This window comes from Mirounga leonina, unplaced genomic scaffold (genome assembly GCF_011800145.1).
Source record: "Mirounga leonina isolate KUSES-001 unplaced genomic scaffold, KU_Mleo_1.0 Mir_125, whole genome shotgun sequence".
NCBI lineage: Eukaryota > Metazoa > Chordata > Mammalia > Carnivora > Phocidae > Mirounga > Mirounga leonina.
In genome coordinates, this window is record NW_023270305.1 from 52,010,148 (window position 1) to 52,028,015 (window position 17,868).

At 38.7% G+C, this 17,868-nt stretch overlaps 1 protein-coding gene across 4 annotated transcripts in view; it reads left to right on the plus strand.

Moving 5' to 3' along the window:
- The first annotated feature begins 2,475 nt into the window (after positions 1-2,475).
- Positions 2,476-17,868, plus strand: part of XPO1 (exportin 1) — a 46,047-nt gene continuing 30,654 nt past the window's right edge. Inside the window, exons 1-5 of one of the 4 annotated variants that reach the window (XM_035001472.1) lie at positions 2,477-3,221; positions 6,485-6,616; positions 12,042-12,143; positions 13,247-13,310; positions 15,585-15,657. Coding sequence is in view for 3 of the 4 variants with exons in the window: in XM_035001469.1 (XP_034857360.1) it covers positions 6,491-6,616; positions 12,042-12,143; positions 15,585-15,657 (301 nt within the window). In the remaining variant the exon portion in view is untranslated. Of the gene's footprint in view, positions 3,222-3,547; positions 4,050-6,484; positions 6,617-12,041; positions 12,144-13,246; positions 13,311-15,584; positions 15,658-17,868 lie in introns of those variants that run through there. The other 3 variants (XM_035001469.1, XM_035001470.1, XM_035001471.1) reach the window with 3 other exon arrangements.

A 17,868-nucleotide genomic window follows, 5' to 3' on the forward strand; every position in this document is an offset into this window, starting at 1 on the left:
TGATTCCAGTAAATGAAGGTAATGAAAAAAAAATTAGATGCGTCAGACCTGTGTTCTGAATTTGATCTTGAAAATACAGTGATCAAACATCTGCTCCTATCACTTCTTTTTATACTTGTTAATAACAAGCTGATATTGAACACTCCATTTTGGCTAATTCTGGGCAAAAATGATGGGCTAAATATTTACATCTGATTCACGATAGTCAGACAGAGATGACTTCCTAGGGGGTTATGATTTAAAGATCAGATGAAAAGAGACAAAGGGACAGCAAACTGAGACTATTTGAACTTTACAGTCCACACAGTGCTTTATGGGTCACACTGCTCCTTCATAGCCATTTGATCCTTCATGGATGAGACAGGCATTAATGATGTCAGCCTCATTAAATGGGTGAGATGGGTGAGAAGGAAACTGAGGCCCAAAGAGGTGAAGTGACTTGCCCAAGGGCACACTCTGAACAAAGCCAGGTCTTACTCCCAGTCAGTTTTTACTCCTAGTATTCTGCCATTTAAAAAAAAAAAAAATCGGTGGCCTGGTCCAAGAGCTGAAAATGTGGAGGGAAAAGGTTTTTTTTTTTTTAAAGATTTTACTTATTTGACATTGAGAGAGACAGAGAGAGAGGGAACACAAGCAGAGGGAGTGGGGGAGGGAGAAGCAGACTCCTTGCAGAATCGCGGGCTGATCCCAGGACCCTGGGATCATGACCTGAGCCAATGACAGACGCTTAACGACTGAGCCACCCAGGTGCCCCGGAAAAAGTTTTTTTAAAAACAAGAAATCTCCAGTTTTCCTGGTAATAGACTATAAGTATTCCAAATGACCAGTGTATACCAGGTATTTTATATATTATGGTTTGATATTATTCAGTTAGGCAATGAATAAAAATCTTAGGCCTGAAAGTCATCCAATAAATACTATTTTGATAAATCCAAGAGTTGAGTTATAGAGTTTTTCTTTATTGGAGGGTGAGGGAGTTATTTTTTTTTTTATCTTTTAGAGAGAGAAAGCGATAGAGAGAAAACAAGCAAGCAGCGGGAGGGGCTGCTGGGAGTCGGATCTCACAACCCTAATATCATGACCTGAGCCAAAAGCTAAACCAGCTGAGCCACCCGAGCGCTCTGTGAGGGAGTTACTCTTAAGTAGTTTTGGTGTTAGCCATTGTTCATTCTGAGAAAAGATCTGCTGTTGAAATTGCAATTTAATAAATCATTGATTAACCTCTTGGTGGCACAACGGGCCTAGAAAATTTTGGTGGGCTACTTGCTGTTTAAGCAGAGAAAAATCAGCAAACCTGATTTGGAGGGCTCTTGGAGCAAAACAAGCGAGGCAACCACGTGGAAGTCCACGTGCATGTGACTTTCATAGAAAATGCTATTTGGGATGATGAAGAATGTGAAGGGCAGCTACGCTGAGAAGTCAAAGGTAGGGGCAGATCAAGGGCATCTGGTGGGAGGCTGTTGGCATGCACCGTAATCCAGCAAAAATACCCAAGATACACTAATTACAGGGATTATAGTGTCTTCGTTTCTAGGAAGGGTTGGTTGTTGGAGCAGCCAAATCCCAGCCCGGGGAGACACCGAGTTAAAATCTGAAGCAGCCTTTCTAAGGATCCAGTCAGGTACCTTTTCCACGACTCCGAGATCACAAGGCTCCAAGAGTGCATGCCCCCACACCTCACCCTACCCTCTTTCACCGTTATTCTCACCCTCAACTTCCAGTCCCCAAAGCCCGGCCTTTAAAATGGATGGTCCGAGGCCTACAACTGGCCTCCGGTGCGTTCTTTTCGCTCCTTTTTTCCACCCCTCCCGGATTAAAAAAAACAACTGGGTGTGCCCTCCCTCCTCAAAGCGGGGCTCCCTTCCGAGGGGGCGGGTCCTGATCACCGCGGGCTCAAACCCCGCAGGTTGGCGGGAGCAGGCGGGGGCGGGCCGGCGCGGATTCGGAAAGAACCCAGCGAACGCTACCGCGCGCCGCGCTCAAACTCGCGCCGCCAGCAGCTCACGAGCTGCGCCCCACCCTCTCCGTCACCAAAGGCGCCCAGCCAATGAGCGGGCCGGAAAGGCCGGGCCTGCGGGCTAAGCATTGGGAGGGGGAGCAGCGGGAGGGGGACGGGAAGTCGAGGGCGGGCTGAACTTGATTGACAGGTCGCTCGCACCAATCCTCCGCGCGGCTTGTCTTCGCTCTCTTCTCAGCTGGGCTCAGCTCTTCGTCCCACCTCCTCCTCCTCCACCCCCCTCCTTGCTCCTTTTCGACCCGCCCCACTTCCCCTCCCCCACTCTGCAGGCAAATCGCTGCTGGAAAGAGGCGGGGGCCGAAGCGGCGGGCTCGTGTGGAGACTTGAGGTGGGATTGACGGGCGATCTGGCCAATAAGAGGTAGGCTGATGGCGCGGCTGTGGCTGGAACCGGCCAATGGGCAGGCGGGCTGGGGGCGGAGGCCCAGGTTCCAAACGCTCCGCGGCGCCATGGGCTGAAAACTCAACCGAGATGGAATCTCCCAGTCTGAACCGGTTTCAACCGGTTCCGAGTTTGAGGCACTAGGAGGAGGGGGAGAAGCGGCTGCAGCGGCCGCGGCAGGAGCAGCGGGAGCTACAGCATCAGCAAGAGCAACAGTAGCTACAGCCCCGGCGGCGGTGCCTGTTCCAGTCTTTGCTGCTGCAGTCCGTGCAACCACCCAGAGGGGGAGGGGGGAACCACCAGTCGCTGAGGAGCAGGAGAAGGGGGGAAAGTTTAGGCGAGCCTGGGTGGGGGGGCCCAGCGCCGGAGCCGCGTGAGAGAGGGAGCCGTATTTTGGTAGGGGGGAGTCGGACTGCAACTGGCAGCAGAGCGTCCCCCGACCTTGTGGACTCTATATCCCCTACTCCTGCCGCTTCTGCTGCCGCCTGTGGCTGAAGGGTCCCCCTGGGGCTGAATCTTTGGGACTTGACCCCTTTCCCCTCCCCCTTCCCTCACTCCCCAGCCAGGCGGGAGCATTTATTCCACGGATTAATTCCCCTTCCTTTTTTGGGGGGGGGGGGGGGGGGTGTGTGTCGTGGGGGTGTCCCTGAAATAGTAAATATTGCTGAGCTTTTTTTGCCCTTATCTTCGTTTTTTTAATTTCCTTTTTTAAGGTGGGAAAACTGTGAAACCCACCTTGATTTCCTCCCCTCTCCCCCCTCCCCACCTTCCCTCGCCCTAATCCCCCGACAAGGAAAGAAGCAGCAGTTGGTTCAGTCTCTGGGTAAGTCGACTGTGTCTTCGGGGCCGAGGGTCGGGCGGCGGCCGGGCGGGAGGAGGCCGGCGTGGGGCGCGGCGGCGGCCGCGGGAGGCGAGCCCGGGAGGCGGCGGCGGCCCACAGCAGAGCCTGCGATTGAATGGAGCCGCTTCTGCCGCTGGGGGATGGAGGCGGGGAGGCGGCCGCGAGAGGGTAGCGCTTGCTGGGTTATTCGCGTGTGCGGGTGGCGGTGGAGGAAGGCGAGGAGCGTGATAGTGAAGCGAGGCCGGTGTGGGTGTGGAAGGGCTTCCCCAGCCCTCTGGGCTGGGGAGAAGTTGGGGTGATTTCAGGAACATCTCTGTAAATTATTAGGAGTGGAAGTTTCCAGAAATATTTAGTGCAGCAGCATTGAAACGTCCGCCTGCATCACGTGGCCCCTCGGTGGAGAGCTTGGGATCGGGGGAGGGAGGGGCTGCCGAGTCCCTCCTCCTCCTGCAAGGAAACTCGAAATCTTTCTGGTTTTTTGCAGAGTAGGATTAGAAGTAGGAAGGGTTAGTTGATTGTTCAGGGTTCTGTAAATGGGATTCCGTTCTGTAGTTTGTTGGGGGGGAAGGGGTTGAGTGTGTTAAGTGACCGAATCGTTTACTGCTGGCATTGTACAGTGGATGATGCCCTGATTCTCCTTCATTCCGATGTCTCCGAGTTTGGGATGGGTGGGAAGTGGTGTAGTAGAGGAAGCTTTAGGGATCTGCCCAGCCCGGACCTCCTCTGATCACGCAGAGGCCATGCTGCATTGAGAATGGGGCGGTGAACTTCAGGCGCCTGGTCTAAATGCCTCCTCCGAGTATGGGCGGGGTGAGTGCGTGCTCCGGTATGCTATAGTTAGAACTGCTGCGAATCGGTTCGGGTGGGAAGCGAGGGGAGGGCGGGCCTTAGTGAGGTGTGTTTCTACTGAATGAAGCAGGCAATTGCCCACACATCTAAGTAGCAGTCTCTCCTTGTAGCGACTTGTTTTTTGACCTACTACTTAGTAATCATAAAGCAACGGTTATGGCTTGGATGGGAGTTGGCAGTGTGCAGCTGCCTGCTTATTCAGTTAGAAGTGGCAGTGAAGGTATTTTGGTAGTCACTTGTAGAGTCACATTGCTGGATAATCCCTTGTATATGCTATCCAGTGAGTGGATTTTAGGATTGAGTGTCCCAAGGAGAAAAGAAAGCGATTGTGGTTTCACGCTCTCCCGCGATGGCTGTTTGCTATCTGCCTGATTGTGTATCTTAAGCGTGTGGGACACTGCTGTTAGTGGAAAGAATGTTTTGGAAGCTGTTTGATTTGGGGGACTAAATGTGCTTGGCTTTGACCAGAAAGCCGCCATTTCTGTACAGTTCAAGAATAGGTAGGTCATTTCGAAGATAGCCGCTAGTTCTAAGGATGGCAAACTATTGTATTTAACACGAGCTTTTATTCTAAACCTGATTTTTTCACAAGAGTTTAGCTCGAAGAACTCTGTAAGGACAATGTACTTGAAAATGAAACTTTTTATAGTCAAATTGTTCTTTTTGTTTGGGTTATTAAATTATGATAGGACTACATAGGAGAAAAGTTCGTTCAATTTTTAACCAAAAATTGAAAACCTTTGATATGTATATCTTGGTGCTTTGTGGCATTGTTTTTCAATCTCAATTTTTAAGACTGTTCTGATCTTTAAAATTTTATGGTATTTGATGCGAGAAAATTTACACATTTGGTGGAATATATATATGTATTTCCATTTTATATTCGTATGTAAATTAGATTTTTGTTAATGCATGTCAGATATTCTTTTGGTATTAAAAAACATTAATAACTGCTATGAATTTTTGAGATCTCATCAGTTTTTGCTGTCAGTAATGGGCTGAACGATTTCAGAGGAATAAAAATCCTTGAACTCTTAATTTCTCAATTTTTACATTATCTCTAACTTATTGACTCATCATTTACACTTAACATTTTTTGTAATTGGCATTATCATTAAATAAAGCATTTGTGTTAAAATTGAAATTGCTGCCATTGTTAACATTTTTAAACTGCTCCCAAGAATCCAAGAAACAGTCTTTTCCCTATCCTATCAAACATAATGTAATCAAATCCCACCCATTTCCTGATCCTGAAAGGTTTTTTAAGAGGGGGAGAAGTGGAGGTAACCAGCTGACTTTATTGGGTCTAACTACGGTCAACCAGGGGTTCTTAACCTGAGGTTTCATGCATGGCTTTCAAGGTGTCCTGGATTTTCTGTAATTGTGTACAAAATTGTGAGTTTTTAAAATTTGACGGGTGCTATCATGTTCTTCTGATTGTAAGGCATCTTGACCCAAAAAGGTTAAGAGTACTGACTTAGCCAGTCAGACTAGAGTGGCACTGGCTTTGAAGAAAAAGCAAAGATTTTTATAATGCTGGGCAACAAAAATGTGAATGTGTGCCAGCATCTTGGATTAGAATCCTCTTAAAAGGGTAACATTGCTTATAAACTGGTAGGTTTTAGCCAGTGCATTATGTGAGATGAAGAAGTTTGTTTTTCTGTTATTACAGAATTTGTTTTTATTTGGAAAGCTTTTACAGTTTTTTACCTTGCCAATGAATACCTGGAAATTGTAAAAAAAAGTTTGACATGCTGCCGTAAAGTGTTTTTCTAGACATATGTTCAAGGAATTTTAATCTCCAAATTTATTGAGGGTTGAAAGAAATAGATGGTTTGAATATAAAAATTTTAAGTTCTGCTAGTCATTGATATATACAATAAGAAAACTTGGATACCACATTTAACTTTCAGCATCTTCCTGTTTTTTTTTCAGCATATCTTAAAAATTAAGGTAACATACAGGGAAGGGAGCTTTTACTGAAACAGAAGGCCCTATTTAGGAAGGGGGGAAATCCACTTAAACTTTATCTGTACCTAAAAATTTGAGATTAAGACTGAACTGTATCAATTTTTAGAGCCATAAATTCCTAGTAAAGGTTTCATTAAAAGAGGTTAGGAGTAATTTTATTTAAATATTAGTAGAACAGTAAGATTTTTCTGGGAATTTAAAATAGACATTAGAAAAGTTGAATGGACCTTAACTAAAGCAGTTACGGAGTAGCTAAGTATCTTCAGCATTTAGTTGCTTTTACTGTTATTTATTTAGGTAGTCTCTAAAATACTCATTATAATATTTGTAAGAACATGGTTGAAGTAAAATAACTTGAGTAGAAAGTTTCTGACTGATAATACCAAAATTTCATAGGCACCTTAAATTTTTTTCTTTATTTACAGTAATCTATGCCAGCAATTATGACAATGTTAGCAGACCATGCAGCTCGTCAGCTGCTCGATTTCAGCCAAAAACTGGATATCAACCTTCTAGACAATGTGGTGAATTGCTTATACCATGGAGAAGGAGCCCAGGTAAAGAAGCTGAGCAAAACTTTATAACATTATTAGAGTGCAATGAAGTTACTTGGTTAGAACAAGATTTTAAATTACCGCCTTTTTAAAAAGTGTTCCATAGTTTGTATTAAATTGGAATTATATATTAACCAGTGAGAAGCGGTCTGCAGAATTGCATTATGTGCATTATATTTTGACCTGGTTAGAATGAGATGTTTTGGAATATTCTTACTTGTTCTGTCTTTAAGAAACCTTTAGCCAATTTAATGAAAGATAGAGCCTAATGTATCAAATGTTTTACAGATACTAAAGGTTGTATATCTTTTATGTATGTAATATATTTGGAGTTAAAAGATTCTTGTATTTTTGAAATATTGGAATTACAGAAGTACTTCACTGATAAAACTTGCTTTAAAAGTCCAGCAATACCAAGCATCTTAAATTATTTGAATTTAAGACTTGTAAAAGTGGTCTATTAATGTAGGCAGTTATCTTACACACATAATCCATGTTTTGATGAGTTTAAAGTTTTTGGGTTTTTATTTTTTTAAAACACCCAATTGAATGATAGACAAGACAGGAATGTTCATAATTTTTTTAGGTTTTTCTTATAAACTGGGTAATCTTGAATCTTCACTCTGTGGAGTTAATCACATGAGGAGTTTTAAATTGTAAAATTTTCTGTTGTTGGATTTAAAAGTCTTTTAAGATGATGTGACAAAAACCAGTAAAATTTTGTTGCCAAAATATTATATTCCTAGTAGATGATGTCTAGTTAGTACATGTCTTGAAGATACTAGTTTATATTTGCATAGTTTAACCCCGAGTGCTATCACACTTTTTAAAAACCTGAAAGGTAGAAATTGTATCTTTCTAGATGATCCAAAAAGCATAATGTATAAATACTAGCACGTGCATAAATATTCCATTCCCTCTGAAATACATTATTGATTTTAGTATATATATAACAAAGAGAAAACTTGAAAGGGGGCCATGAAAGTTGTATGAGTGGTAAAAATTACTCTGCAGATTTTGTAAGGTTGGTCCGGTTTTATAACTCCTAGGGGGCTTTTGGTCCACGTTCTTGTCTCCAGAAGCCTTCCTGAAAAGTTATTCCATCCATATGTGTTACACATACCATGTAGTTGTTTCTTTGTGCTATACGGTCAACATGGAGCTTTAAGCTTCATTTCATTCTAACATGCATGTATGGAAAGCAGCTACTTTAGGAAGAAAGTAGAGAAGTAAGGTTGGGCTCAACTTTGAATATATTAGAAGCGCAAGTCTTGTAAGCCGTTAGGAAAATGGCAATTTAATTTTGTCACCTCACTTAGCTGCTACTGCTGTTTAAATCTTTGTTCTTTTCTAACATGGCTCACAACATCTAAAAGTATGATGGATAAACAAAGAGACCAATATTCTTCTAGGCTTATAACTAAGAAGTAATAGTAATTTTTATCATGAAGACTATATTGGTGGTGGGGTGCCTGGCTGGCTCAGTTGGAAGAGCATGTGACTCTTGATCTCACAGATGTGAGTTGAAGCCCCATGTTGGGTATAGAGATCACTAAAACAAAAAAAAAGACTTTAACTATATGTATGTTGGTGCTGCTGCTGCTTTTAATAATGTTTCACATTAAGATTTAATGATTTGTTTTAAATTTGATTTTTTAATAAAATGTAGACTTAGGAAAGTGTTTTCTATTTATCAAGGTAAAATAAACTTTCCCAAAAGTAAGAACTTTATGTTTAGTTATATCATAAGACAAATCTGTTACATATAGTTGCAAACTGCTATTTGTCATTGTTATAGATAAGGAAATGGAGGCTTAGAGTTCTTAAAATCAGCTAAAAACCTTTTATCTCGAAGTGTATCTTTACACTTGTAGTTCAGTGGATTTTTCATATGCTGCCTCTTTGGGGGTCTTATTGTGAATAAAAAGAAGAAAGCTTTCTTGGAAAACATGTTTTTAGTGAGGGGTGTCTTGTTTTAGTCCAGTAAGTTTTCTAGTCATTGCTCTAGAGTTTCACCTACAAAGTTACCTACCTCACAGGAGACTGGAAGATAGTAGGGTTTGTAAAAGCACCTGTTATGGTGCCTCATACTTAGAAGGCATTCTGTTTAAAGGGTACTTTTGGAAGTATAAAGGTTTAGCATATTTACACAAACTCATTGTTTTAAAATATTGTATGGTTTCTTAATTTTTTTCCAGTCTCATATGTGCTAAAAATGGCAGCTATAAAAATTATGCTAATTAAACATTAAAACTCAGAGGAAGCTAATTTTTTTTTTAAGGATTACATAATTTTGGAGGTGAAGAAATTGTTAGAATGGTGCCTTTTAATCTATACCCAGAGCTTATGTCCAAATGGGCAATATAGAAGGGTGTTTAACACTGTAACATTAGGGCTATCTTCTAAGGATTTTTCTATTTTTAGCCAAGTTAGGCAGCCAGCGGGAAAAATACATGGAAGAGTTGGGTGTTTTCTCCAATACTGTGTTAAGTGACTTGAACTCTTAATCTATTGCTTAGCAACTAAAATACTTTCACCATTCAGTAAGTAACACAGGGAGATACCAAATTCTCTCCCTTAGTTTCCTTCCGTGTCTTTTTTAACCCCTTCTGGAGTTTTAGTTTATAAAAGAATATTATGTAAGGATAGTGGGGTTAGGACAAAGTAAAGACGCTAAGACACAAATACTAGAAGTGACTTTTATGGACGACTAAAAGGAAAGGACATGATTTATGCAGTGTTAATGATAATAGTGTGGTGAGTATTCACTTATGTGCACAATGGTCATCATTTCAAAAGTTCTGATAGAGTATCTTGACCAAATAACTTTTACTAGGCGTGGATCTTTGATATACCTCATGCTCTTGTTATTTGTTACTATTTTATGTGCAAGAATATTACTAGTGAGAAATGAATAGATCTAGTTAGATACTCTCTGGGAGACAGTCAAAACATTGCTAAAGTGTGCTTTGGCCCTAGATAACTCAGATCACTATTCTTTCTGCTTTTTGTCATTATATAGCATAATTAGAACTCCTTAAAGCTATTAGTCCCTTAACGAAATCTAATCAAAATATGTATATTTTAAGAGCTTATATTCTAGCTTGAACCCTGTACTTGTAGGTTGGAACCCAGGCAACTGGTTTTTCTCCCAAGTTCCATGGTGGTTCTGGTGGTGTTGTCAAGGTACAAAACCACTACTTAGTGGGTGTATATTTTTAAAGTTTTCTTTTAAACAATAAGCAGTGTGTATTGCTAGTTGGTTGATGGGGGAAACCACTATATCTGCTACCTAAGGAAAATAATCTTAACATCAAAGCCAAAATAAGGAACATGATTTTTTTTTTTTTGTAAGTTGGAATAAAACCTAAGTTGAAGATTTTGAGGTGTCTGTCAGAGATGGTTCAAATTGGAATGCTTCTTTCCCCCTCTTTGATGCTTGCTTTATAACCCATAAATTAAACCCTTGATCAAGTTGAATCAGTCTAACAGAAAGATAATTGACAAACTTGAAAATTACCAAACTTCTTACGTACATGTGATAGAACTAAGTAAAAGGTAATTAGGGAGGATCCAGTTGAGCTACAAAACTGCCTTTAAAGGTGAAAAGATTAAGCTATTACTTCTTGAAAAAAAATCAATAGAATTAATAGCCTTGGGTAAAATGTGTTCGTATCATTAAGAAACTATAATGGTTGAAATGAAGAGACTAGATACATAGTGTCAGTATGGCTAGGTCTCTAAAACTCCATTGTCTGTTATACCTTATAATAAAGCTGAGGGAAAGTGTCAAATGAAAAGAGCAGATTGTAGTGTTTTTTATAGTATACTATTTATATAAAATTTAGTGACCACACAACTGTATCACTCATGAAATTTATGCACATGCTGAGAAAATATGGACAGGAAAAGACACCAAATTCATGAAACTCATTATCTCTAAAGAAGGAACAAAAGGAAGGAAATGGCACTGGAGAAAAGGTATAAAGGTGATTTCCATAAGTTTTAGAACTTTTACGTTTATTTTTTTATTTTAAATTAAAAAAAAATTTTTTTTTAAGATTTATTTGACAGAGATACAGTGAGAGAGGGAACACAAGCAGGGGGGGTTGGGAGAGGGAGAAGCAGACTCCCTGCTGAGCAGGGAGCCCGATGCGATGCGGGGCTTGATCCCAGGATCCTGGAATCACGACCCAAGCTGAAGGCAGATGCTTAACGACTGAGCCACCCAGCCGCCCCAGAACTTTTATGTTTAAAAGAAAAACAAATACAAGTAAAACAGTGTTAACATTTGTTAATTGTGGATGATGGATATATAGGTTTTTCTTATTTCTGGGTTTGCATTTTAAAGATGAAAACGGGTGCCTGGGTGGCTCAGTAGGTTAAATGTCTGACTCCTGGTTTCAGCTCAGGTCATGATCTCAGGGTCCTGGGATTGAACTCACTCCCGTGCTCAGTGCAGAGTCTGCTTGAGATTCTCTCCCTCTGCTCATCTCCCCCTCACTCTCACTCTGTGCCCTCTATCAAATAAGATCTTAAAGATATGAAAACAGAGTTTTCAAAATAAGCTAGGATTTGATATGAAATTTAGAAGATTTTCAGAGAACAGAAAAAATGTGTATTTAAAATAAATTTAAGAGATTTTTTTAAAAAGGGATTCAGGGTCTTTGTGTTTTTTATGTATCTACAGGTATTTGAGGTTTGTAGCCTTACTTAGACCTAGTTTTTATCAGTTTTCCCAAGGAAAAAAACGTGTAATTTTTTTCCCCATGAAATATATTTTTATAGGTAAACTTTGTTGGAGATATCTTGGTAACTTGTAAGACAGGGAGTACCATTACGTAATTTAAGTATATGTGAATTTTTATATGTTGCTTTCAGTTAAGTGCTGAGAACTCCCTTTACGCTAGAGAAATCTTTATTAGCATTGGTTGAATTTAAGTTCCATTTTGAGAATACCAAATAAAGTAGTAGATTGCCAAAAAAAACTACTGTTTCAAAGGGATGTATATTCCCATTTTAAATTGAAGTTTAAGGGGCACCTGGATGGCTCAGTCGTTGGGCGTCTGCCTTCAGCTCAGGTCATGGTCCCAGGGTCCTGGGATCGAGCCCCACACTGGGCTCCCTGCTCGGCAAGAAGCCTGCTTCTCCCTCTCCCACTCCCCCTGTTTGTGTTCCCTCTCTCGCTGTCTCTCTCTGTCACGTAAATAAATAAAATCTTGTAAATAAATAAATAAATAAATTGAAGTTTAAGAGTGATAGAGGATACATTTTTATTTCTGTATGGACTAATTATTTCTTGAGTGTTTCAGGAAGTTAATAGAATAGAATCACTGTCCTATTAGGATTTGTGCTTTGCTCAATACCATTTTAATGAATGATTAAAAAGAACAAGTGAGCTTAAAATTATTTTCATGTAATATTTTAGCAAAGAATGGCTCAAGAAGTACTGACACATTTAAAGGAGCATCCTGATGCATGGACAAGAGTCGACACAATTTTGGAATTTTCACAGAATATGAACACGAAAGTAAGCAAGTGGTGGTTTTAAAATCCATTATTTCTTCTTTTCTTCCAGTCATAAACTTTGAGGAAGGTATCTCATTTTTAGTATTAGCATTTGTTATCTCAAATTATTTGATATTGTTAACTTCAAAATTGAGTCTTAAACATAGAATGAATTCTTGCAAATAGTCCTAAGAATTATGAATGAAGTTTTGTAATTAGGACTAGTATGCAAGGTGGCTTTTTTGGTTGCTTTTTTGTTTTTGTTTTTGTTTTTGTTTTTAGAATATGTATACAGATCTAAGTAGCATAAATTCTGAATGTTATTCAGAGATGAAACATCAGAGGAATTATTTTGGGCAAGTAATCAATATAATAATACAGGCTAGGCACCTCCAACACCAAGTTGTGTGGGCAGCATAAAACCCTGCTCCATGGTACCAATGCTTTAAATGGGACAGCACTCAGTTTTTATTTGCAATTGAAAAATGTTATAATTTGGGTCATTTTTTCCTAGTTTGAACAGAAGGGTTGATCAAAATGTGTTTTGACTGTTTTAGGCTTGATGATTCACACTTCTCTTTAAACTGCCTTAAAGTAATAAAATACCATGCATGGCATTCTGTTTAATACACACAAGATTTCCACTTGGTATACATTGTGTTAAAACAGAAAATAGCCATTTTCACATCTGTTTCTGAAATCAGACTGTATTAATTAACAGTTTTAAAATATTAATTAGTTTTGACATCTTGTAAATTTTAGGGCAAAAATACAGTCCAGAACTTCCTCAAAGTGCTAACCTTAAGTAACATAATAGTGTTTGCCTGTTTGCTTGCCTGGTAAATTTTGCTTTTTATACTGACAGACATTACTAATGTTTAAGTTGATTTATCAACAGTATTTTTAAAAACTCAAATTTGTCTTGTGAAAAATGAGATGATTAGAGGAACAGAAAGAAAGCAACAGGTAAAGAATTCTTCAATTTACATAAATTACAAATGATTTGGTGCTAAATTTATGCACTATGACATTTGGCTTTTATGCAATCATTTTTTTTTTCTTTAAAGATGTTAACACTACCTGATATTAATCATAATGTTCCATTATGTTGATTGCTTGTAATAGGAAGAAAAGGGGTGTCTTCCTGTGCAACTGACACAGCTAGGCTTTGACGGCAGGCCTCCACAAGGTCTACCCTTTTGATTCCCTTTAACTGAATTCTGTTCATCAATTGTTTTTGTTTCATGGGCGGTGGGAGGGGAAAGGGGAATTCAATGCATAAAATAAGTATTTCTAAGGGCTCAGTAGAAATTTCTACCATAGGGATCATTTCATGCATTTATTTTTTCATTTAGTCTTTGCTGTTATCTGTCCCTCATCTTCATAACTCAGCAGTGGATTTCTCAAGTCCTGAGATGTAAAGCAGAAATGTAATTAATTCTTTAGAGTGATATTTGGATTATTTATGGATATTTCCAAAGTAGTCATTTATGATTGGCCCTTAGATTTGGCTAGCAGTTAAGATTTTTTTAATCAAAATACTCTAATTCAAAAAATGTAAATTCTCTTCATATGTGGAGTCTTAATGTTTAGGTGAGATTGGGTTTTAGGATATTATGGCGGTGATCTCTGTATTCCTTTGACTTAACTTTTGAAAAGCTTTTATTGGGCTTACTGCCTCAGCAGGGTTGGCAGAAAGAAAAATATGAATTGTATCTTCAGCAAGCTAAGGCTATCATTTTACAGGTGGGGAAAGGAATAGAGGTTAGTAAATAGGTAATTTAAGTAACAAAGTATCAAAAAGGAAGCAGGGTAATAGCATAAGCTGAAAAACGCTGGCTAAATAGGGTGAAGTTATCATTGAGATTGTTGCTTCTTACTGGTATATGTATGGTGGATTTTTAGTTTTTTAAAGATCGTTTTAATTGGTTGAGAATTAGCAAGAGGATATATTTCAAGTAGTAAGAAGTGCATTGTTTTGACTTAGTAAAACTTAGATAGTGTCATGTCTATAAAATTCAAAGTTTTTAGGGTAGTATGTTCTCAAAAGTTAATTGAAAATTTCAGTCAATCAGAAACCTTTTTTGCCTATTTATATTTTTCTGAGACGTAGACCTATAAAGGGATTGTAAATGAACAGGTTAGAAAGTTTCAGTATTTACTGCTGGTTATGAAACCCTTTAATGGTGTCAAATTTGTAATTTCAGAATTTTGCTTTGGCCTTGTTTTTATTTTGGAAGTCTTTTTAAGGAATGTTCTGCAAATGTAGGATTTTAGTTGAAATGACAAAATTTTCTTAAAGTATGAAATGTTAAAATGGAAGAGAACAGCAAAAACATTTACTATTTGAGCACAATGTAGTTTGGGACAGTCTATATTGTGCTTTGGATAAAATGAGCATTCACATGATCCCTTTGGTTGAAATACTAATGCTCCTATTTTATTGTGTGATGACTAACCATTTTAAAGATGAACTCTTATTCTCAGCCAAAACTTGCAATCTGAAGTTCTATGTCTATATATGAATGAGTTTACCTTTCAGGTATTATAGCTCATTCTTCCCTACTTAAGACAATTGAAACATACCACAACAATTTTGTCCCTTTTCTTCCTCCTGTCTATCCACACTAATTGGTCATGGTAATAATTTTGGGTAGTAACTCCTATAGCATTATAAATTGTTGTGAATGTTGTTGACTATTTAGAGTGAGTAATCAGCAGGAGGGACAAAATGGCTTGAAAGTGGTATCTGTATTAACTTTCTTACATTTTTAGTTAAGACTTTTATATTTAGGAAGGAATACCTGAAAGGTAAAAACAGATTGCAACATGCGTTTGTGTATTATTTTTGACTGTGCACAAAAGTTTATCTTTAAATTAGTAGAAATAGCAAATGTAAGGGTGGGATTAAAATTTAAAATTAAACCCGTGGGCTGTCTTGCTGCTCCTTAAGTAACACACCAGAGATGTTTATAAACACTTTCTATAGAAAGTATCTGTGACAATACTTTAATACTTGGCCAAGAGCTTACAACTCCTAGAGGATGGTAGGAAGCTTGAGAGCATCCAAGCTGCTAAATTCTTAGGAGCCTGGTCGTGTTAAAGTACGTGAGCCGATGAGCAGTCATTTATGCTGTGAATTCATATCTGGCTGCTACTTTTCCTTCTACAGATAAGCCCATTTGGCTGCTAAAGGGCTTTTTATTTGGTTCTTCCTCCTGGTGTGAGCATGTATAAACAGCAGGACGTTAAATAGAGTGTAGTAAACAATAAAATGAGGAAAATGCATGAAAACTCAGTATATGGGTGAATAGATCCTTGTTTAATCTATGTAATTAAACTTGGTAGCATAATGTTTTTGAAACTTTAGATGTAAATGTGTGAATGTCTGTCCATTTGTGAATCCTGAAAGTTGCCAGTATTATAGCAATATATTCACATGTTTCTATTCTCCAATTTTCAGTATTATGGACTACAAATTTTGGAAAATGTGATAAAAACAAGGTGGAAGATTCTTCCAAGGAACCAGTGTGAAGGTAGGAAAATGTTTTAAAGAATTGTAAATTCAGAATTGTATTAGTTTTGGCATTTTTATTATAGTTGAATATTGGGCAGGGGGGCGGTGGTGTTAATCTTCAATAGTTTAATAGCTCTGATGGAGATTACTGCTTTCATCAAGTGGGAAGGCACGTTCTATTTATATTTGGGGGCAGGGGAGGGAAAAGGTCACTTTTTGGGGGAAAGAGGAGACCAAAGTGGTCAAACTCTTCACAGTAAATGCTGTGGTATAAAAATATGTATCAGCTTGTAGTTAATCAGGACCATGACTGAAGTGAATGAAATTTGAATATGTGTTCTTATACATGGTTATAAAAAGTTTGCCTAACGGTAACTCATGAGTAATAAGTATTGTAGCACATTAAATAGTACGTAAACTTAACAGAGCAAGGGAAAAATGAAGTTTTAAAAATCAAAGATTGGGGTGCCTGGGTGGCTCAGTCAGTTAGGTGTCCAACTCTTAATCTCCGCTCAGGTCTTGATCTTCGGGTTGTGAGTTTGAGCTTCATGTTGGCGCAGGGCATGGAGCCTACTTAAAATTTAAAAAAAAATCACAGAGCTTTACCTTTGGAAATTCTGTGCCTGCTTTAGAAGAGATCAGCTTCTACAGTAGGGAAAGAAAAGAATGAAGATGTGATGATGCCTGCTATTGATACTTAGCTTTTGCTCTTCTACAATCTCAGTAAAGGTAGTCCTGCTTTAAGACACTTGGAGCAAGCTTAGTCTCTTGGAGTATATTGATCAAGTTACTTCCAGTTTTCGCATACTGCCTCTATCACCTACTCTGTATCACTTGTTTGTTTAATCTCTGAAAAATACATAAATATAAGCCTGGACTTTACAATGGGGAGTATGCTACTACTGGTGGCATTTTTTTTTTCCTATTAAAATCTATCTTCTTTCTTTGTTGATCTTTTTTTTTATTTTTATTTTTTTTATGTAGTGTTCCATGATTCATTGTGACTGTTGATCTTTAATATGTCTTATCACTTGCTTTCTCATGTCATCTTTGTGGTGGGAGAGTGACCTGGATTTACAGAGCTAGTCTTTCTCTAGAAAGCTGGTATCTTTTTAGCATGTTCAGAGGTGACTAAGCCAGTTTTTAATGGCAGTATCCTTACTGTACCATAAACCATAGGGTAAGAATGACTGTATAGGGGGAAATGGTGCCTCCAAAAAAGGTTCCTATTTAAATGTTTTATTTGGGGTTGAAACCATTTTAGATAATGTGTGACCTTGGAAGTTAATCAGTACAGTTTGGCTGTGTGGCCCAAATAGATCTCCATACTTGGTCACTGCTTTTTTAGGGATCTCAGATGCGCTTCTTGTTGCTTGGCTGCTATTGATTGGTTAAGCCCCTCTTCTGTTTCTAAATACCTAGACCTCTGCCTCTTACCACATAAGAATTGTGCTGGATGATCCTTCAACATTTTTTCCAGCTTTAAAATTAAACGATTTAAATGATCCTGGTTTATCAAAGTCATGGTTCTATTTGTTACTGAAAAAATTAGAATTAATTGTCTCCCTGAGGATTTGGCATTTTTAGCTTTCTACATGAATGGAAGTAGTATGTTTTGGTTTTTATCCTAAAGTCACAGTAGCCCTCATATTTATGTATAAATATCAAATGTACACATACTCCAGGGTGCATAAGACTGTTCACTTCTAAAAATCTATTATGTTTGAAAAAACTGGAGAGGTGACCGTTCCGCCTGACTTAAAAGAGAGTTCTGTTTTATGTATTCTATTCTGTGTTGGTGAGATACTTCTTTGTTTCTCTGCAAACAGTGCAGTTGGCCCCTGAACAGCATAGGGGTTAGGGGTAACACCACCACCACCACCCCCATGCAGTTGAAAATCCATGTATAAGTTTTGACTCCAAAACATAGCTAATAGCCTACTGTTGACTGGAAGCCTCACCAGTAACAAAGTTGATGAACACCTATTTTGTATATAATATTTATTACATGCTGTATTCTTATGTACTGTAACATTTCTAGGGAAAAGAATATTATTAAGAAAATGTAAGAGAATATACATTTACAGTACTGTACTGTATATATATTTTTAATGCACATATGAGTGGACCCGTCCAGTTCAAGCCCATGTTGTCAAGGATCAGTTGTTATTTATAAAAAAGATGTATCAGAATCACCTTTCTCTGGGTTTTTCTCAAGGCTAGTAATAAG